The sequence below is a fragment of the Camelina sativa genome, chromosome 17, assembly GCF_030686135.1.
Source record: "Camelina sativa cultivar CO46 ecotype springtype chromosome 17, ASM3068613v1".
NCBI classification, from domain to species: Eukaryota; Viridiplantae; Streptophyta; class Magnoliopsida; order Brassicales; family Brassicaceae; genus Camelina; species Camelina sativa.
The window spans coordinates 30,728,630-30,751,851 of record NC_141896.1 but is presented as its reverse complement, the minus strand read 5'-3'; the positions used below and the strand labels follow the sequence as shown (position 1 = coordinate 30,751,851).

Sequence of the window (23,222 nt, the reverse complement as noted above, 5' to 3'; positions counted from 1 at the left end):
AAATTTGTGGGATGTAATGGAATTTGGAACTGATTCTATTATATGTCTTTAACTGTGAATCCTCCTTATCGGAATAAGATTTTTTTTGGAATGTATTTTGGATTTGTTTTTTTAACAACCCACAATACTACTCCACGAAAGTATTCGGACTCGATAATATCTCATCGATTTCCTAATAAAAACTATATTTAAACTTCACAAAAACTTTTCTGAGATGTCTATTTATTGTTTTAATATCTGAACATCGCCATATATTTAATTTAACAGCTTTATTTTACTGCTTGGACATATCGTTAATAACACTAAAACTGAAAAAAAATGTTGTAACAAAATACCTCATCAACACAATTAGTTGATACATATTTATTGTTAGATACTTAGATATGAGTAACAGAAACTTAATAACAAATAAAACCATCATTAGTGAGGAAAGTGAATGCATGGTGTATATTTAAGATTGAATTTTTTTTTACATCTATGGATTGACAAGATTCTATTTATAGTCAATCCCTACTACATGGGATAACGCGATTTAATGGAGTCGAACTTTAGTGTGAAAGTTGTAGATGTGGACCGTTAACTACATGACTAAAGATACTTCCCAAATTTACAATTTTTAAACAACTTAATTCTAGTGGAGTGACCTTAGTGCAGTGGCCAATGGTAAGTCTTTAATGCCCAAGTCACCATCACACCAGGGATCAAGTCATGCTCCCTACGAATATAGGGATTTGGCTAATTTGCCAACTTGTTGTGGCCCAATGGTTGACAAAAAAAACAACTTACTTCTAAAACTCATAAATTATTAAACATCACAAATAGAACAGAAAAATGATTTAAAAAAAAAGAAATGCCCTAAAAAAAGAACCAAAATAAGGTTTATGGATAACTTTAACACACACCGTAAATTTCTAAAAATAGCACAATTTAATATAATTATAATAATTAAATTAGTTTTAAGAATTTTTTTTTTTAGGTTTGGATTCTCTATTTTACATTTAGGGTAAAGATTTAATTAAGGAGGTAAAGTTTAGTAATTAGAGTTTATGATTTAGTTTTGAAAGTTTAATTTTTAAATATGGTGCTATCTTTGGAATTTTAGAGATGGTGTGCTAAATTTGGAGACAAAACTTTTTAATGCTATTTATTGTGGATAATGTAACCATTGATTTTAATTTTAACTAGGAACTCAATTTATTGTTAATATAGTCAATAATATATATTTTGTTTTTTTCTGTATTGGATGTGGTGTGAAGGCAATAGCATGTCTGATAATTTTGTCTTGAAAATACTAAATGTAGTACACATTGGATGATGCAATCTATGAAGATAATTAAAAAAAAAACTCAAAAGACATATTAAAAAGATAAAAAAATATATATCTTTTATGTTGCAAATGAGATACAACATAATTGATAAATTTTAGGCAAATCTTTAGTTTTTTTTTATGCTACAATTATTGTAAATATAAGACTTTAAATTCAAAATTAAATATAGAATGTAATTGCATAAATCTTATTATTATAGTAAAAGATTATTTATCAGTAATTTGATAGTCTTTAATCAATCAAAAGGCAGCAATTAAAAAGAATGGGTGTGAGAACTGAAATCTAGTTTCTCCTTCCGAAGTAATTCGAATGTGGAGGAGCTTATCGCCGTTTATAATTCCGAACTGAATTGAGAGAGTTTGGAGAATTTGAATTTGTATTACTGCTTTTGGAAAATCTTTTTGACCCCTTACAAAAGACCCCTTCCTTACATATTTATACCAACCAATTTATTATCTAATTAATACATAATTAATAGGGCACGATTTGCGCGACCCAATTAATCCGCTTGAATGCGGGAATCTTTGACCGGGCCCGAGTTGCGAGCTGACCAACACGGATCACCTCCGCGCTCACTTCCTTCCTCCAGGCCTGATGGGCCGATCAGTAATACCTTCTTGGCCCATTAGACAAGCCCGGCATGGGCTCTTTTGCTTATTGCCCGAGATGGCAGATCGTAGGTACAACAATGGGCTAAATCATTGTGATATTAAAACTATGAAGATATCTTTATTTAAAATTATTTTAAAACCTTTAGTTTCATACATTACCATTTTAAAATCATTGCGAAACTATAAGAATGTGGCAAGCATAATGCTCTTTTCCCCTTATTTTTTGGATGTTGGCATATTAATTCTTATTATTAATTAATATTATCAAACCATTTTAATATTAAAACTATGAAGATATCTTCATTTAAAATTATTTTAAAACCTTTAGTTTCATACATTACCATCTTATACTTGAATCCATACATTTTTCAAATCTTTTAAATGTTATATCGAGCAAAATGTTAGAAATATGACAAATGTTAATTAATAATATAAAATTTTATTTTAAACAAAATAGTAAACAAATTATAATAGAAAATATCTCAAAACTAAACTCTTAAATTCAAAAAAATGCTAAAAACACTATGTAGTATTAAACTCGGGCGGTAGCACGAGTCACTCTCTAGATAAATGGAATAGATTCCCAAAATCTTTATTTTGTTAAATGAAGAGATTGGTTTTACATAGTATACAACCTATAATACTCGTTTCTTGGCAAAAAAAAAAAAAAAAAAAAAAAAAAAAAAAAAAGAAAAACAAGAAACCAATAACACAAGTTGTTAATGGACTAATTCGGTGCAAAAAATCTTTTATATATATATTTATTCTCACGAAAAATACAGTTCCAAATTATTCTCTCTTTTAAGTAACTGAATTATCATCAAAGAAAACAAAACTGATGACTAATAATGAATTCAACAAAAAAAGAAACAGTTAAATAAAAAACTAACCGGTAAGCATTTCTGTTATAGAACTAGTGTAATCTTTATACATTCTTTACTTGCACGTGAAGACTGAAGATAATCGATAGCTTTTTATAATAAATATGAAATGAAATGCATTCAGATTTTTTTCCATCGAAGTTTGACTCTGACAAATCGTATTACTTTATATAGTAAGGACTAGATTATAGGTTGGAATTTGTCGATTACTAGTATAAAATTTAAAGTTGCACCAAAAAAAAACGACTAGATGAAATTTAAATAAGTCTAACCTATGCCAATATCTCAAACGTAATCTTAATTACTATTTTCAATTTGTAATACCGGCATGCAACGGTTGATGACAATCTCTAATGCATATTTTCATAGTAATAATACAATATATAGTTTAGTATTAAAAATAGACGAGCATATCTTTTCAAAACTAGTGGATACAGTATAGCCGCATACGAATATAAATGATGTTTATTTGGAAGAATGTTTTGGATGGTCCTCGACTGAGCGGAACCTTTCTTGCTGATATGGATGGCCATCAGAGTATATCTATGTTTGCATTGAAAACGTATCTCTCCATTACATTATTCACATATTAACAAAGTAGAAGTAGTTTTAGTTCTTACTTCTTACAACAATTTAACTCATACGGTAAAACGGTTATGGTAATAATTAAATCCACAATAGATTATAATATATTGTTTACATGTTCAGTTGACCTTAATTAGTATAAATTATGATTACAAAGATTATACCGTTTGAATTAATTAAAATACGATATAAAAAACCTAGTTCTTGATTTATGTTTTACTTATTCTATTATTTACGAGAAGTATTGGGAATTGATGCCTCTTGCCTACCGATAAGAACATACCTAATTCTTCTTTTGTAATATTGTTCACAAACCTCCAATTCGCAATATTAAGCTATCCAATCAAAGCTAAATCAGAAAACTGTCCAACTTGCTAAACTATATATAGAAATTATGCAGTCTACTATTTTGTTTTTTGCTAAACATGTAAATATCATATTAATGAAAGTTAGTAATTCCTACACACACTACAACAAAAACGGTATTTGACGTCGGTCATTAGTGACTTTAACGTCATTTTCAAACTGACTTTAAAGTAATAACATCGGTTTAAAAACCGTCGTAACATTACGACGTTAAGTATATTAACTTCAGTTTATAAAATGACGCTTACTTTTACGTCGGATTAATTAGCGTCGGTTTTAGTAATCTTAGCAACGATTTTCTTCCGACGTGTTCTCACTTGTAAACCGACGTGTATTTGTTTTTTTTGTTTCTTCTCCAGATTGTTTATGCTCATCAGTATATATAACTCAAATCTAAATGTTATTTGAAAAAATAACTCAAATTTCAAAAAGAACTCAAATAAAAGCTCCCTTAATTAAATAAATCTGTTTTACATAAAATATAAATGTCACTTTAACAGTTACACACATATGCCATCTTATTATCCATGTATCTCGCTATTCTCCTCTTCGGTTATTTGCTTTTGTTCTGGCCTGGAATCATATACAAATACCAGACTTATATAAATATTATAAAAATTAATTAGTATACTATAATGAAAATGATGTGATGTGATTCTTACATGGTCGTTTGATACAATAGATGAAGAGTGTCAAATGCTGCTGGATGAAACATGTTGTTAACCTCTATATCTCCCTTCCTGCTCTTGCACAAGATAATTCCAAATTCAGCTGAACAAATGAAGTCAAGCAAAAAAATCAGTTCATCATTTAGAGGAAGCTGAAATACAAAACCAAAGACTTATCATATAACTCCAATGGCTAGATAAATTGTTCAGATTTTGGCAGTTTAAAGATTACTACAGGGAATAGCCATTACCTCTTCAGGATCAAGCATCTTTTGGAAAAGAAACCGGAAGTAGTACTAATCCAACTGTAACATCTCTACCTCTTGCATCAGTTGCCAATCCTGATCAATCGTCCACACCTTTTTCCAAACTAAAAATTGACTTATTCTCCAACAGTCTAAGGCCCTAAGTTAACATTCTGCAATCTCTTCTCACACTTTGTAAACAATCTCAAAACCATATACTAGTATCTTGATTAAAGAAAAAGCTACAATCTCTTGTTATTCACACCTATTGTAGCTTATGCTATAACTCATCTGCCCCTGTGACATGTAAAACAAAACATATACGTAGTTGCTCTTCTTGATGAGCAACCAAAAACATCATTGCCAAAACTAGAGGGTAAATCAACCAAATTAAAACATTGGAACAAGTCCACGATGCTCCTTGAAGATCCTCAAGTCTCAACTTATTGAAGTCGTGGAAAACAAAAACTTGAGGCAGTCTTGGCTTAAATCAACTCCTTTTTCTAAATCGATATTGACAGTGAAAATTGAGCAACCAAGCTTCTCTTAGAATCAGGTCAATCTGTGACTTAATCTCTCGCCAGTTCCTCTGTACCAATTGAGAGCCAACAAAATGGATCGATACATTCAAACACTAACATTTCAATTTTCCGCATAAACTATCACGATTCTAATCAATGTTCGAAAACCTAACAAAGAACATCTCCGATCAAGTTCCAAGTTAGAATCGATACCTGAGTTGGCGGATTCGAGATGAGAGGATGCTTGATCCGTCACAGAGAGCATCAATTTTAGATCTACTTCTCCGCCTCTGAGCTTGAATCCAAATTGATTGAAATCAGAGCTCCATATACCATAGCGAGGAGAAGCATAGACGAAGAACTCGTAAATGGAAGAGATGAGAAACAATCGAAAGCTCATAAAATTAAAATTATGTTAATGGAAGAAATCATTTTTTTTAATCTTTTAGATAAATGACACAAAACAAAATGTCGGTTTCTTAAGTGACGCAAAATTCCTTCCTAATCGAAAATTTTAAGTCGGTTTATCAACTGACGTTAATATACCGACGTTATCCAGCGTCTTTTTTGTAGTGACAAGAGTAGCCTTGGCAAAAGAAAGTAAAAACAAGGTTACAATAAGAAAGATTTGAGAGAATTAACAGATCCAAAGAATCATTAGCTTTCGCCAATGCTTCCTAGTTAGGCCTTCTAGAGGTGATGATATTGCGAAGCTCCCTATCGACGATCTTGAAAATGATAGGAGGAGCTAACCGTTGTGAGTTGTGGAGGAGATTGTTTGGCTGCCTCTAAATGTTGTAGACCACCACTTGTGCTGTAGTATACTAATTTTTTGTTATCATCAATTTTGTTTTTGTTTTAAACCTATACTTGTAAAAGTTTCAATTCTTTGAATATATAAAAAAAGGTTTCCTATTTTTTAGTAAAAAAAAAATTATTCTAAAATCTATTATTCGATAAATTCGAAGTAACGGTTGATACTTGATTGCATTATTGAATCATAGATAATTTACAACCAATATCAGATGTATCTCAATCTTAAATCACTTAAATTTATTCACCCTTCTAGAGTTCTAAAACTCGAAATCGATTTGGGGGAAGAAAAAAAGGGTAACAGTGTCTTTAGTTCTCTCTAATTAACCATGTGGGGTTATATTTTAACTCTAGTTAACATCTCCGTCATTAGAATTAACAGTCGTTATGTCGTAAGTATGGATCTACCATTATTAATAAAATGAAGTTTTTTAAAAACAACAAAAATTAAACCAAGTATTTTTTAGGAAATTTAATAACTAGAAGAATTAAACGGGCAAAAAAAATTAGATTGCATATTTTTCGGGTTTTTCCCCTTTATATATTTCTTAATACATTTTAATTATACAAAATCTATATCCAATTAGATGTAAATGTAATTTAAATTTAAATATATATATATATATATATGTGTATATATATACATATATATATATATATGTGTATATATATACATATATATATATATATGACCCATATACAAAAAAGAATAGAGCTTTTTTACCACATTAACCTCTCTTTATATAGTTAAATTATACAATACTACTTTTATGTTGACAATACCATTCTTTTTGTGAAATATTTTTAGTTTAGTACTTTTTCTTCAATATATAATTTTCGAAGATTTTTGTTAGATTTGCATCTAGCGGTGTATATCTACAAGAATAAATCTTAAATTAAACCTACATGGCTTGGCAACTTGACCACTGGGATGTGGCAAAAGAGCTTTGTCCTAGTTAAAAATTGTATCAATTGGTATGGTTACGCTAAGATCGAAATGCTGACTTGAGAAACGAATAAATATGCATGACTTGATTCTGAAAACGTATTCCTAAGATTTTTTACGTATACTTTTAGTATGAAGCTTTTTGCCCATCATTACAATTATTATTATTTATTTTGGAATGCCTTTTGCCCTTTTAAAATATTTATGATCAATTAGCCTATTCTTTTTAGGATTATTATAATGTGTTGTGACTTGTGTGTGAGCATCATCTTTTCTAACTTTGACTTGTTTTCAATGGTGGAAATTGAAAATGTCAACTGTTTCGAGCGTAGCTCCGATGGTAAGTGAGAGTAAGTCGACATTCAAAGGGACTTTACTGACCAACTTTTGATGGTCGTACGCCATTCACGTTCTTTCCAAAAATCACCCATCATATTAATAAATTCTCACGACACATTTTTGTTGTTGTTTTTTTTGTTTTTTGTTTTTTTTTTAACACACCAATGACACATTGTAGTTCATTATAATATATCTATTATGTTATTTAAAATTAGGCAAAGTTGTTAAACCATGACATGTGTGTGAACGAACATAAAAGATATAGCGTCGTGTTTGTATTACCATCCATCGTATAGTTGACAATTGAAAAGGTAGACTTGTTGGTGGATTTAATAAATAAAACCCAAAGCTATTATTTAGATTAATAATTTTATCGTTGCTTTTTAATAAATTATTTAATACACTAAGATAAATTTTTCATTTTCATGAACTTGTTTCCTTTTTTGGTCTAAATAATATCAATTTTCAGATTTTGTGAAAATAGTTAGGACAAAACGAATTATCCGTAGCCAAATTTAAAATTTATATGTATGAACACAATATATTAATTAAAAAAAACACACAAATTGAGTTATGTTTGGTGTTCCATTTGATATATTATATACCAAGTTAAATATAATCATAGATTGCTTGAAAAGCTAAGCAATAAATTGTAAAATCAAACCACAAACATTGACTAACATAACTAATATGGACATATTAGGATTGTGGTTTAGTTTGATATATGTTATATATGTATTTATAAAATTTGAACACCAAAAAAAAAAAAGAAAAAAAAATTGAATACCAAACAACGAACAAATTTATGTAAGTCTACTTTAATATCTCGTATATCTACATGTAGATCTTGAAATTTAAAAGGCATTTTTGTCTTTTTCATCAATTTGAAGAAATATGTTCAAAAATTGTCTTAGATAAGGCTTAGCGAAAAGTAAAAAAATTAAAAAAATATTGTTTTTCTATACTGAAAATATATGGACAAGACTAATATCGAGTAGAACACAAAAGCTTTTCAATAAAATCTCATTTTATTTATTAAAACGTTGAAAAGTCTTAGGTCCTGTTAGAAATGAATGATATTGGATTTGCTCTAGTAAACTCGGTCAGATCGTATACAAGCATCACAAGTAACGCTTTGATTCGTTCTTAGTCCTAGGACGGTTCAAAAATCTTACAAAAGTGGTATCAAATATCTGGTAATAAAACACTAAGTTGTAATACCATACTTCAAGAAAAGTTATTATTATTTTGTGAAACAACTCATTCCATTTTTTTTTTAACATGACATTGAACTAGTGCTCTCATACTCACTAACATTCTAACAATAACCAGCAACCACATATAATATAAACAATACCAATAAACATATAAATAACTCCAATAAAGAATGTAACAAAGTCTAACAATTTATAATCCAATAATATCAAAGAGCAATCAACCAACATTCTAAAAGTGTTCAATGACCCAACTCAAGCAATTTTACAAAAGCCAGACCACCAAACTATCGAGCCTTTAGAACATCCTCCTCTTCATCCCCTTGATTCCATGATAACACTTTGTCTTTACCTGCACCGTAACACAAGAAAGAGGCATAAGTATCACCAAAAATACTTAGTAAGACAATTCTCTCATCTATTGGGTCATACACACAAGCAATAAGATCTCAAAGCACAAACAACAATCACAAACAAGTCACAATCAGACCAAACCACAAAACACACATATCATTCGTCTGCTGTGAACCGGTGTCGACCGACACACGCCTTGTGTCGACCGATGCAACTTCCCTGAATCAACCGATGCAGTACACCACGCGTCGACCGATGCACTCCTCGCATCGATTGCTCGCAAACCATCACGATTGCGTCAATCGACGCCCTCCTGGCATAGATCGATGTAGTTGCCCTAGTGTTGACTCCAGACGCCGACATCAAACAAAACTCGTCCTCCAACACCACCATTCGACTAAGAGCATCACAATAGCAAACCAAGCTATAGAAAACACGAAAAACACAACAAACAAGGAATCAATCCACCAAATCATAGAGAAACACAGGAAATTCAGATATATCATGCTCTAGATAAGCCATGGTCATGCACTCACCTCTAAAACAAGCATATCTGACGAAGAACAACGAGATCCAAGGCTTCCCAAGATCTCTACTCGACACCCACACTCAGATCTTCTTCTCCAAGCTCCCAAAACACCAAAAAACGACTTAGAAATCTCTGGAAACTTACAAAAACCTCTAAAGAACTTTTTAGAAATTTTCTCTTCTTTCTCTTTTTCCATAAACGACAAAAGTGGTAAAACTCTAAGTAGCGTCGAGTTTTGGCCTTATATACTCAAGCTCTAGGTTTTCATCAACTAAACTGCATTAAACCAAAGAAAATAGAACAAAGCCGAACACAATCCGCGTAGTTGCATCGATCGATGCACTCCATGATGTCGATCGTGCACAAACCGGATTTCTGGTTCGTGGGCGTTACATTTTGTGTCGTGCAATATTTTATGTTGACAACAAAAATAAACCAATACAATAGAATCTGAAAAAAATAAGTAAATAATGTTTAGTACAGTAAAATCTCTATGTATAAATTAATAATGTATGAATCATAATATTTGACTAATTTATAGTAATATTAATTTAGTTACAAATTAATATTTATAACATAATTAATAATAATTATTTAAACAGATACATGTTTTAATTTCTAGAATTATTGAAAAATAAATTTCTATTTTTTTAAGAAAATAAGATTAGTGTATTAGATGTCATATGTTGTTACTTTTGGACTTGATATTTCAATATTTAGAAAAAAAATTGACAAATAAATTATCAAACTGTAAGTGGATTCACTTATACCAACAACATCAATTCAAATTTATGATTAATGATCTCAACTGTTGTATTTTAATAATTTATTAGATTATCGAATTAAAATTTTGCATATTTAAAAATTAAAAATTGTACAGAAATGTTTAGTTATTTTAGGACAGAGATAAAGTATAGAGAATTGTGATAAATACTTTTTTTGTAGATACCTTTTTAAAAAACACTCATCTTTGGTCATTTTCATTTTGGTCATCTTTTACATAATTATAATATGTTAAATTAACTTTTAGAAGTTTTTTTAGGTTCAATTTCTTTATTTTACATTTAGGGTATAGTTTTAAGGGGGTAGGGTTTAGTATTTGGAGTTTAGGGTTTAGAATTTAGTCATTTTGTATATAAAAAAATGTATTATGTAAAATGGACAACAAAAGAGAGTATTTTTGCAAAAAAATATAAAAGGTGTTTTTTGCAAATGTCCCTAACGTATATTACTACAACATTATAATTTACAATACAAATAAATTTACATAAAAGATTTTTAAAAAAGTATTATCTTATTTTGTCAGAACTAAAATATTTATTATTTTATAATGTTTATAATTTGTTGCCAGTATTAATTTATAATGGTTTTACTGTATATACTTAAAATGTGATATTAAAGTTGAGGACAAAATTATGTTTTTCCGTCAAAAACGCAAAACACGAAACTATATTTTTCCGCTAAAATTGTAAAATCTCATTTTTCAGCCAAAACCGCAAAAACTATGTTTTCTCTTCAAAAACGCAAAAATACAAAATTATGTTTTACCGCTAAAAACGCAAAATTATGTTTTCCTACAAAAATCGTAAAATCTCGTTGTCCCGTCAAAATCACAAATACTATGTTTTCCTTCCAGAACCGCAAAATTTCGTTTTCTTGTTAAAACAGTTAATTTCATTTTTAAATATTTATTAGATGTTTTTTCATTTTCATATTAGCTTTAACTTCCCGACATAAAATCTGGTGAGATTTAATTTGCATATTAATTACATCTATGTTAAACAGGAATGACAACAACAACAACAAAAACTTAACGAATTTAAGGAGCAATAATCAACCATACATACCCTATAGAATGAATAGTTGAATCGGCAAAAATCTAATTCGAAGAATTTTAACAAATCATTTTGATTATGCTATTTTGGCCACTTGAGCATAAAATTCACAATAACTTGGAAAATCTATCTAGTTTGGAGGAACTTGACCTTATTATTTTGGTAAATCCTTTGATTATGCTAAGTTTTCAGGTATAGTGAATATGCTAAATTTTTATATCTATCACAATAATAATATTTTTTTAGATCATCTGATCCCCTCAAAATAAGATATATGATTTTCTTTTCTTTTGAAACGACCGTACCCGTTTTTTTAATAATAAAAAATAAAAAATAATAATAATACTAATAATAAATATCTAAAACTAGTGGTCCCATATATACTAGCCACCTAACCACAACACATCAAACGGCGGAAATAAGCAATACCAATGAATAATCAAGAATCCAATAATCAATATAAAAAATTATAACAAATAGTCTACTAATTCAATCAACATAAAAAAAAATAACCAGCAATCCTAAGGAACACTCTAGGACTCAGCTCTAGCAACCTAACAGAAGCCAGAAAGCAACCAAGCGAACCACTAGAACATCCTCCTCTTTATTGTCTTGATTCCACGATCACTATTTACCTTTACCTGCACCACAAACACAAATTGAGATGCATGAGTATTTTATAAACATTCAGTGAGGCAATCCTCTCATCAACTGGACTATACACACAAGTAATTGAGATACTCTAACCATCAAACAACAATCAACAAACAAACCAGGAACTGCATCGACCGACACCAACCATGCATCGACCGACACCAACAGGGGATGCATCGACCGACACAAGCTTGCGTCGACCGATGCAAAGCTAGCCTGCATCAACCGACACTAACCATGCATCGACCGACGCATGCTCGACAGTTCACGAAAAACCCTAGTTGCATCGACCGACGCTTCCACATGGCATCGACTGACGCTTCTAGGTCAAATTGCGCCGTCCTCGCATTTGCAACGACCGACGCTTCACAAAGCTTCTTGCCGGCTCCTCATTTCTACAACCATCAAACTCGATCCCAAGCCACAAGAAAGCTTCACAAAGCCTCAAATAATGTTCTAACAAGCCAAACAACACATAAACAAGCAGATCAGATAAATCTTAAGCTTAGATAAGCCATGGTCATGCACTCACCTTTGCCAAGAAGATTCTGAACCTCAAACAAGCAAAACAACGCTCCTAGGAAGCTCCTACAACGATCCCAGCTACAAATCTCTACAGGAACGGCCACAAACTCCCAAAGTCTCACCAAGAACACTTAGAACTCTTTCTCTCTTTTCTTTTCTCTCAAAAACGGCCAATCTCATCGAATGAAGACAAAACGAGTTAATGGTTTTCCCCCAATCCAAAACGCACGTTTAGCTTATTCGCTTCCCGACCAAACCAGCCTTGCATCGAACGACACCAATAGTGCATCGATCGATGCATCCCCTAAACCAGGATTCCGGTTTGTGGATGTTACATCTTTGATTTCTTAACCATAACAGTTCATATATATATATATATATATATATATATATACATTTTTGAAGTACATTTTGGTTTCTACCCTTGAAGTTTAACTTATTTAAAACCTTATTTACAAAATTGATCCCTACATATTTGCATAACAAAACATTAAGTTAAATATAGTTAATCGACAAAATCAATATTTTCTATAGAAAATATTTATTTCTACATAAATCCCTTATTAATTGCATATTTATTTTCTATATATGTGTCTAAACATACAAAAAATCAGGAAATGAAAATTAATGTGCGTTCTAGAAATAATGAAAGATATGAACTCTAGATTTGCAAGATATATTCAATCGGACTCCACAAAACCATATAACAATTATATCGTTTCAAGCTATAAATCCAGTTTTGGTAGGATTTTTTTAGATGAGAAGGAATATGACGATTTAGTGCTAATATAACGCCATTAAATCATAATAGTATATGTTTTTTTCTAATATATATTCATAAAATTGCTAAAATACAACAATAGAAACTAATTAGTACACCTACACGACACTTTAATGGGATATTCCTTACCTACATACTAAATATTCGATTCGATACCACACCTAATTCTATAGTCACAAAGGAACTCTATAAATAACATGTGAAACTGTAAATAGATGACCTAAAATGCTCCAAATCATACTGATATCTACAATAGTATAATATATATAAAGATTATTATTTTTTGCTATGCTATAAACTAATTAATTTTGTTCTTTTTTCTAGATGTGCTTGGCCAAATCGTTAATATTGGGAGACGCAAATGCTAGAGTTTAACAGCAAGCCAACAAGCTTGATTTCAAATTAAGAGACTAAAGCGAGTTTAATAGACTTTAATATTTATAATCTACAGTTCCTTTCGTTACTATATGATAGAGAAATTTTTTGTATGGTGATGAGAGACAGAGATTGCCGTCGACTATAGGGTACGTTTATTGAATAGGTTTTTGATATTTTCAGGCAGCTAACGAAATTATGATTAGAAGGTACAAGGAGATGGGAAAACGGCCTATTCCCCCACAAACTATGTTACTTTATCGCATTTATACATGAAACTTTTATATGTGTTTAGAACTACATAAACTTTTATTAAATTTGAATTTCATACACAATCTAAAAAAATCCGGCCTAAACCCACAAATCTCCAAACGCCGTTTACTATCCCGTTAATACTATGCTGACTAGGCTGCAACGTGGATAATAAGACAAATAGATAGACTATATACTATTAAAGTTAGCTTTTACATCAGAAGTTAAACTTGGTGTAGTGGTCGGTGATGTTTTAAATCTGGTCCAGCCCAAGGTTCGAACCAAACGGAGGACCATAAGTTTTATTTTCACTTAAATGAGAAGGACAAAATTGTCATTTCACTAGCATTATCTTCTTCCACAGTAAAACCCTAGCCGCCTCCATGGGTCCTGCGTTTTCTTCTTCTATTATTTAGGTTTTCATCTCTATTTTCATTATTTTTGCACAAATATTAATAAAAATAACTCAAATTTACGTTTTCATTTATCCGAATAAAAGCAACTTTCACACTCACGCACCAATCCGTAGCTCAATCATTTCTCTCTCAGTCTCTGCTACTTTCGCGCGGATAAAGTTACAAACATAGTGACTGAGTGAGAATTCCAGAAATATCGAATTTGCCAAGGGATTCAGAGGTTGACGCTAAGGAATCGTCGTCGTTGGAACTTGGAAGCTCGTTAGCGATGGAGGTCATCGTTAGCGATATGTGGGAAAACAAAGTCACTATAAAATTGTTTATATAAGTTTATTTGTTTTCAATAATGTCGTAAGTCGAGGTGGCTCATTTGGTTTAGTATATGTTATCCTGTCTTCATTGTCAACAGTTCGAATACCCAGTTTACAGATGTTATGTAATTTTTTTCCCTTATTATCCACATGGCATCCTAGTCAGCATAGTATTAACGGAATATTAACAGCGTTTAGAAATTTGTGGGTTTAGGCCGGATTTGTTTAGTTTATGTATGAAATTCAAATTTTATAAAAGTTCATGTAGTTCTAAGCACACATAAAAGTTTCATGTATAAATGCGATAAAGTAACATAGTTTGTGGGGGAATAGGCCGTTTTCCCACAAGGAGATAAGAACAAAAATATACACCTCCAAACCATCAACACTTCTCTTCAGCAAATCATCCAGGAAGTGAAAGGGGTATGTACTAACCCCTTAGCTGTAAATAAGAGATTTAGGGGGTATATTGAAACCATGATTTTGGAGGATTTTATAGGATTTAAGAAATTTGGAATTTTAAGAGATTTTAGGGAAGTTGGTATGATTTATAGTAAAAAATTTTCAAATCCCACCTAAAAATATGAGATTTAGATTTCTGTATTTTTAACTAAACAAATCCTCTCAAATCCTCCAGAATCCCTAAAATTAATTAAAATCCAAATCCACAAACTGTTTTGAATAACCTTGGATTTTAAAGCAGATTTTTAAATCATCAGTTCAATAACAATGGATTTTAATGGACTTTTTAAAATCCATGATTGAATAACATAGAATTTGTAAATTTTACACAAATCACTTAAAATGTCAAGTTGAATACACTAATTTGTTTTGATCAAAAAAAAAAAGAAATACACTAATTTGCAGCTTACTAATATATCTCTTATTTACAGCTTACTAATATACAAAAAAGGGACCAAAATTGCTAATGGAGGACTTGACTAATGAAAACTTGTATATCATCAAAAAATTTGATTGTAAATACTGTTCTATGATTAATTGATCTGTTATAACAATACAAGATGATTCACAAAGTACCAAACATACTATAAAGAAAGGTCATATCAATCTTGCAAATAGACTCAGAATTTGAGAAATATAGTTCAAATTAAAAAAAAAATTAATGTTATTTTTTGGGTAAGATTTTCCTGCAAGAAAAAATCAAAATTATACACCACCATTAAATGTTAGATATCCTATTGCCTTAAATATTCAAATAATTATAGTTTTCTCAAATTCAACAATAAATACTACTATGAGCTATTAAAAAAACACCAAAATATATATACAAAAATGTAATATCAATATTAAAAATCATAGAAACTCACTCTATTTACTTTTTTAAAAAAATTATATAAAATAGTTGTCCCGTGGTGTACCACGGATTAAATCCTAGTATGTTTCAAACAAAGTATGTTTTCTCCAACAAAATCATATTTGATAAATCAGATTTGTTTTCAAGTTAAGAGATAGTAAATTAAATGTTCAAATAACTGTAGTAGTTTCCTCCCACAAAACCTGATATTGACTTAGATCTCCGTTTGCCCTCTCCGGTGATCGGCGCTCTTCGCCGAAACCGTGAGAGGGCCTCTGTTTCTTTGTGTTTCGTTTATTCATGTTTTTGTTTCGCATCAGTGAGATCTGGTAGTTTGATGGGGATGTTAGTGAGTCAATCCTTAGTTGGTCTTCACGGTGAGGTTTGGTAGGCGTTCGTTGGAGAGCTGCTCTTCCTCCCCCAGCGGTTTCAGGAGAAGTCTCCTTTGGTGCTTCTCGTTTCTGTGACCTTGGGCTTTTGTGGTCTTCTGATTGTGTAAGCTAATCCTCCCATCTTTCTCCTCCGTCTCTTAGCTTGGTTTAGGTGTTTAGTTTTGGTTGCAGTGGTGTTGGCCTTCGATTGGGGAGTATTTGTTTGTTTCGTGTTCAGACTTTGTGATTGTGTTGAGGAAGCAGTTTGAGCAGCCTTATCTGTGAAGATCACTGATTACAAGTAAAGATGATGATGCCGGATTATAGATCTACGGTTGGTTTGAAGAATAAATGCCATTGTCGTTTGCTTGTTCCTGTCTCAGATGTTGTAGTTACTCTTGTTCTTATCTACGTTTCGAAGCTGCAGTTGTGGTTTGGCTGTGTAGTGGATCTTTGTAAGTTCCGTCCAGCCGTTGCCTTTCCTCCCGTTCATTGTCTCTTCGGTTCAGCTTATACTCCTTGCAGGTTCGATTTCTTTCTTAGTAGAAGTTTCGTGTTTAAGTGATTGGTTGTGGTAGTCTTCAAAGATTAGAGAGATTCTTCTCCTTGGCATTCACGGTGTGTGTTAGCTAGCTTGATCCTTCGTCAGTCTCGTTCCTGTGATTGGTGTTTTTTCGATAAGTTGTTCCTTGCTCCTTGTCTCTGCTTTCGTGATTGGTGTAGATCAGTTAGCTTTTTGGCGGACTCTAGTCAGACGTTAAGAGACGTTTCAGTCGTCGTCGTCGCATCTGGAAGTGTGTTCGAGGCTCTATGTCCTTCTATGAGGCTCTTTACTTGCCGGGTTATGTTGTCCTTGTTCTTGAGAGATTGGCTCTCTTTGTGATAGGAGAAGGTAGATGTTATTCTACGATTTGGCCGTGGGCTTTCGTGATAAATCGCATTTGCTGGTGTTTCAGGAGAAGAAGTCTCTCTTTTCTTTTGGTGCTATCCTTTTTTTAAGGTCTGCCTAAAACTTCTGCTTTTATGTTTAGGAATTGTCCTCTTTCGATTTTGGTCTTGGTACTATCTGCTTGCATTTGTAGTTTTCTTTGTCTCCTTTGGATAAGGTTTAGTTTCCGGGAACTTCTCTTTGTTTGCCGGCTTAGTTTCCCTCTTTTGGGCTGTAGACTCCGGGAATATCTTTGTTTTCCGCCGGCATAAGTTGTAATTCACAATGTATCTTTTTATGTTCTATAATATTATCAGATGACCAAAAAAAAAAACTGTAGTAGTTTCCTCTCTTTCATTTTTAAAGAAAAAAAAATCATATATGAAGAAAACAACAAGAGAGGAAATGGTAGAAGGAAAGAAATCCAAAAGTATTTTTTTTTCAGCAAAAAAAAAAGAGTTTCTAAAATGTATTAAAAAAAGTACACTATCTGTAATGAACTAATGATACCTTTCAAAATTACATTAGTTTACTCAAATATAGTTTAAATTAAGGACATAAAATATTTTCATATAATTTAGAATTAAATGTTAATGTTTTAAAAGGTCAAAGATAACATTTATGTTGATGTTTTAGCTTTTCTGGAGTTTGTACGATTTGAGATTAAAATATTAAAATAAAGGGTTTATAGACAAAAAAAAATGTAAAGTTTTGTTGAACATATAAACTTTTTTTCATAAAAACTAAAGTATATTTCCTAGTCCTCACAAAGAAAATATAGCTTCAGAAAACAAAAAAAAAAAAAAAAAAAAAGGCACATGCGGCGGTTTCTTTAGCTTCTTCCTTGTACAAGTTGGGATGTCTCTGTCTTCCACGGAGCTTATAAATTAGTGGAAATAGCGAAGCTTGGGTTAGTAGTTATTATTATTATGATGGTGCATTTATAATCGCACGACTCCATCATCTCTTTCAATTTTATGCTTCACTCTCTTCTCCTCCAATCACAGAATCTTGGATCCTCCGCAGAAAAAACATCCGTCTCTTGTGACCGTTGATTTTATTTGGAAAAAAGAAAAGAAAAAAATCTCCCTTTAAAATCGTTGATTCCTTTCATTTCACTTCTGGTCTAAAAGATTTCAAGATCTAAACCAGAACAAGAAAGAGAAACAAAACAGCTAAAACCTTTTTTGAAACCGTTTCTTTTTGGTTGTCGGTAAATTAAAATTTTGGATTTTTATTGGGAATTAGTGTTGGGGTTTCTTGTGAAGAAGAAGAAGAAGAAGTAGAAGATGGTCGTCAAGAATGTTCAAGATTTGGATGTTCTTCCAAGAAATAGCTCCGATTTATTCGATGATGATGGTCGTCCCAAGCGAACCGGTACCATTTTTTTTTCTTCGAAGTTTTGTTTTTAATAGAGCTAAGTAAAAGCTGTTACCAGAATTACCGGATTTATGTTTTCTTGAAAATAGTTTTCTCAAAAAAGTAGTCTGTCCAAACTTTTTTTTATAACCGAAACCCAAACCTCGTAAAGTTTGGGTTCGGGATTTCAATCGAAACTAGAGTCTGTTAAACTTTTTGAAACACATACAGTGACTAAACCAAAAAGACTTAAACCATGGTTCTTTACTCCTTAACTTCACAATGAGTCTTTTAAGTTTTTAACAATAAGAAAGTTTTTGCAAACCTTTTTTCTTTTGGACTTTGTGACTTTTGATGAACCATACCATCATAGGTTTTTAAAAGGCGTAGCTTTTGTGGACATTTGCCAAATCCCGCACTGGAATTGTGAAATAACATGATTTGTGTGGAATACAAATCAGACCCATGAGAGTTGACCTTTTTTTTTTTTTTTCCTCGAAAGTTTGGTTGGGGAAATTGATGGTGATTTGGTTGTGATTGGAATCTAGGGACGGTGTGGACAGCAAGTGCACACATAATAACAGCCGTAATAGGGTCAGGAGTGTTGTCTTTAGCATGGGCTGTTGCTCAGATCGGTTGGGTTGGTGGTCCAGTGACTATGTTACTCTTCTCTCTTGTCACTTATTACACATCTATCCTCCTATGTTCTTGTTACCGCTCTGGTGACTCTGTTACGGGAAAAAGAAACTATACTTACATGGACGCTATTCAGTCCAACCTCGGTAAAAAAAAAAAAAAAATTCATTTCTGTTTTTTTTAATGGTTAGATTTATTAAATTAAAAGGGGAATCTTGTATCATTTTTTTCAGGTGGCATGAAGATGAAAATATGTGGAATTGTGCAATATCTTAATCTCTTTGGTACTGCAATTGGATACACTATTGCATCAGCTATAAGTATGATGTAAGTTACAACTTTGTTTTCACAACTCTTTTTTTAATTCTCCACACTTGTCCAAAAAGTAGATGCGTGTCTCACTTTGCTGTTCAATATAGTCCATACAAGTCATTTTTAAGTTTGGTTCACACTCAATAATGCTGTCTCAAAGTCAATGTAGTTTTATTAAATCAATTAAAGAACGGCTCAAAAACGCTGTCACGGTTTCAGATTCTGTCCTATTGCTTCTTGGTTCAATTATTGTTTGACCTGTACTAATTAATTATGATTTGAATTATAAAAAAAAAAAACAGAGCGATTCAACGGACGAGTTGTCAACAGACTAATGGGGAAGATGCTCCATGTCCCGTCAATGGCAATCCCTACATGATTGCATTCGGTATTTCACAAATCATATTTTCTCAGATTCCGGATATTGATCAGTTATGGTGGCTGTCCATTGTTGCCACAGTCATGTCTTTCGGTTACTCGACCATCGGGCTTGGCCTCGGTATCTCCAAAGTGGTAGAGAACAAAGAAGTGAAAGGTACTCTTACTGGAGTTAGCATTGGGACAGTGACACCGGAACAGAAAGTTTGGAGAACCTTTCAGTCTCTTGGAAACATTGCGTTCGCCTACTCTTACTCGATGATTCTCATCGAAATCCAGGTACGTTCTACTCGAGTCTATCTATGTGTGAGTGTTTGTTTTGAGAATGCATGATTTAACAGAGGCGATTTGATGATGGTGCAGGACACGGTTAAATCACCGCCTTCAGAAGAAAACACGATGAAAAAAGCGACTCTAATAAGTGTGGCAGTGACGACACTCTTCTACATGCTCTGTGGCTGTGTAGGGTATGCGGCATTCGGGGACTCCGCGCCCGGGAATCTCCTCGCTACTGGAGGGTTTAGAAACCCGTTTTGGTTGCTTGACATAGCCAATATCGCCATAGTGGTCCATCTAGTCGGTGCTTACCAAGTTTATTGCCAACCACTCTTTTCGTTTATCGAAAAGGAAGCCTCCAGGAGGTATCCAGAGAGTAGTTTCATCACAAACGAGATAAAGATCCAACTTATTCCAGGGAAGCCCTTCAATTTGAATCTATTCAGGCTCGTGTGGAGGACGATCTTCGTTATGACTACAACGTTAATCGCAATGCTAATGCCTTTCTTTAACGATGTACTCGGTCTCTTGGGGGCCGTTGGTTTTTGGCCTTTAACGGTTTATTTCCCTGTCGAGATGTACATTGCACAGAAAAATGTTCAGAGATGGGGCACAAGGTGGGTTTGTCTAAAAGTATTGAGTTTGGCCTGTCTTGTCGTTTCTGTAGCCGCGGCTGCAGGATCAGTAGTTGGCATTGTCAGTGATCTCAAGGTCTACAAACCTTTCCATACGGATTTCTGAGATCTTAAGGGAAAAATAAACTCCTGCTAAAAGGATTAAGATTCTAATTCAATGTTTTAATGTTATCTTTGTATTAGTTAAGTTAACTTTGTATAAGTGTTCAATACCAAATCATGTTTCTGCGGAGAATTCTTCAACACGTATTCAGACTATGTTTGTACATTAGAAAAGAAAAGAAAAAGAGGTGAGTGAGAAATTGATTTCTGAGATCTTGTTAGTGATACAATTGAACTAAGAAGAATTGAAAGAAACTATACAAATAAGATAACTAATGGCAAAGTCTAGAGGTCGCCGGTTCGAGGGACGGCGCTTGGAAGGGAACCATATAAAATGCTTTGGTCCCTGGTCTGAGGGGATGTACGGCCCTAGGCCCGGAACCTCTTAATAATTCAAAAAAAAAAAATAATAACTAATGAAATGATAAATAATGGAAAAATCACACTTTTAATTTTCAAATTGTCACTAGTAACACTTGGTAGCACTTTAAACCTATAAATAATTACACTAGCACTATTCACCAAAATAATTTTACTGTACTAACAATTTAAACCTTAAAATAAGCTTCATTTTTGTCAAAAAAAAAACTAGTTTTCATGTTTTTACGCTATAAAAAATTAGAGAACAACAATGTCCATCAACACGAAATAGTTATAATGTTGGTTTAGTTAAATTTTAACGAGTTTATTATTTGTTAAAAAAAAAGTTATCTTCTTTTACTACATATTTTTTAGATTTTTTATTCAATACATTGTCTCTATTCATCTTCCGCATAGACAAAATTTTCCGTTGTTTCTCTTCAAGTTAATTCTTTTAATAGATGCATCTCCACTGAAATCTGATTAAAGTCGATTGATTTTTCACTGTAAACCAATGAATCCTCTACATATGTTGCGGTCTTCAATTTTCCACGACTTAATCAGATGGTGAATAAGTGAAAAAGGTAAAATTTTATTTTTTGAAAATATTAATTGTAATAAATTAATACAAATTAAATTACATTAATCAAAATTGAAATTAACAGTAATTAAACCAGCCGAATTGAACTATTTTGCGTTGAAGAACGTTACTGCTCCGTCATCTTTTACGACGGCACAAACAAGAAAACTAATTTAAAGGTTAAAGTGTAAAATAACATTATTTTGGTGGTTTACATATACTGAAATTCTCTTCAGTTTTAAAGTGTTATTTAGTGACACTATGAATGTTAAAAATATGATTTCCCTACAAAAAATTAACCTTGCAGTGATGCCAATTGGTTACATTTACTTATTTTTCTTGTCCTCCTTCAATAAACCCATGATTAACATTATGTTTCTCATAAAACGAATAAACTGAAGTACTTAGAAATGAATTACATTCACCATCCCTAAGCGTATGTTGTTCTCACTTTAGCTATAGTTACCAGCGATAGGGTATTGAATATATCCGATCTTTCATTACCAAAGTACTCACTAATAAACTCTCAGTTAGTTCCGAAATAAATAACATATTTGTATATAGAAAACACAATCAAATGAGTGAAAGTTATTGAAAATACTAGGATAGTACGTACCCGCGCTATGCCACGGGAATGTTTTTTGTTTTATTTTTATTTTAATTATTTGTATGATAACTTTTGTATGTTGTTTATAATAAAACGGGTTCCATATTATAGGAGCTCAATTTCACCTTTCTTAATAATGAGGTTAAATTCTAAAAGGCAACTATGCCTAAAAATCTTCATAGCTAAACCTTTTAAGATATAGTATAGAACCTATGCGAAAACTAAAACGTGAAACTGCATACCCACCAATTTGTTATATATAGATGATACAAGGGGGGAGCTTTTCGTTATGAAGATGAGGAAAGTGTTCTATTTCCATCGCTGAAACCTATCAGTAACTAAAATCAGCCAAGAGAGATGTCAATTCATCTTTATTTATCAATTAAGATTTAAGGGAACTTATCACATAGAAAAAACCTCATGCAGAAACTCTGGCAACTCAAGAAAGCATATACATACCAATGTATGATCGTTCTTTTTTTTTTTTGTAGGCTCTTGTTTTGAATATGAGGAAGCACAGAGATAGATACATAAGATTAAAACAGACAGAAATAAACCAATTCGCTTAATTCACTGGATTATATACAACTAAAGTACAAATGTTTATAGGTCAAATCAAGTACCTCTCTTGGACCATAGACAGCTGCAATTACTTTGGTATGCCCATCTCGAAAACAGCAGAACTAAAAACAAAGTTGAAATTTTTGTGTTCATATATAAGTGCCAAATTTAAAACTGAGATGGAAAACCAGCTACGATTTGCCTAAACTGAGATTTCATTACAAGACGCATCAGAAATTAACTTGTGAAGGCA

General features: G+C 32.1%; 1 protein-coding gene and 1 long non-coding RNA gene across 2 annotated transcripts; one reads left to right on the top strand and one right to left on the bottom strand.

Annotated features, from left to right (window-relative positions):
• Positions 1–4,193: 4,193 nt before the first annotated feature.
• LOC104757942 (uncharacterized) lies at positions 4,194–6,073 on the bottom strand. The gene is made up of 4 exons (XR_762585.3): positions 5,419–6,073; positions 4,691–5,273; positions 4,434–4,542; positions 4,194–4,344 (listed from the first exon to the last, which is right to left on the bottom strand). It is a non-coding gene; the product is annotated as an uncharacterized LOC104757942 (long non-coding RNA).
• An 11,806-nt stretch (positions 6,074–17,879) lies between these two features.
• Positions 17,880–20,994, top strand: LOC104757941 (amino acid permease 5). The gene is made up of 5 exons (XM_087495636.1): positions 17,880–18,540; positions 19,071–19,304; positions 19,392–19,485; positions 19,773–20,127; positions 20,212–20,994. Exons 1-5 carry the CDS (start codon positions 18,453–18,455, stop codon positions 20,863–20,865), a joined length of 1,425 nt encoding a protein of 474 aa, XP_087351762.1. The 5' UTR covers positions 17,880–18,452; the 3' UTR covers positions 20,866–20,994.
• The last annotated feature ends 2,228 nt before the right edge of the window (positions 20,995–23,222 follow it).

Excerpts from the sequence above, each read along its gene's own strand:
- LOC104757941 (XM_087495636.1), top strand. The coding sequence starts at position 18,453 with ATGGTCGTCAAGAATGTTCAAGATTTGGATGTTCTTCCAAGAAATAGC. Across the intron at positions 18,541-19,070 it reads TGGTCGTCCCAAGCGAACCG|GGACGGTGTGGACAGCAAGT; the intron begins GTACCATTTTTT and ends ATTGGAATCTAG. Across the intron at positions 20,128-20,211 it reads TGATTCTCATCGAAATCCAG|GACACGGTTAAATCACCGCC; the intron begins GTACGTTCTACT and ends ATGATGGTGCAG.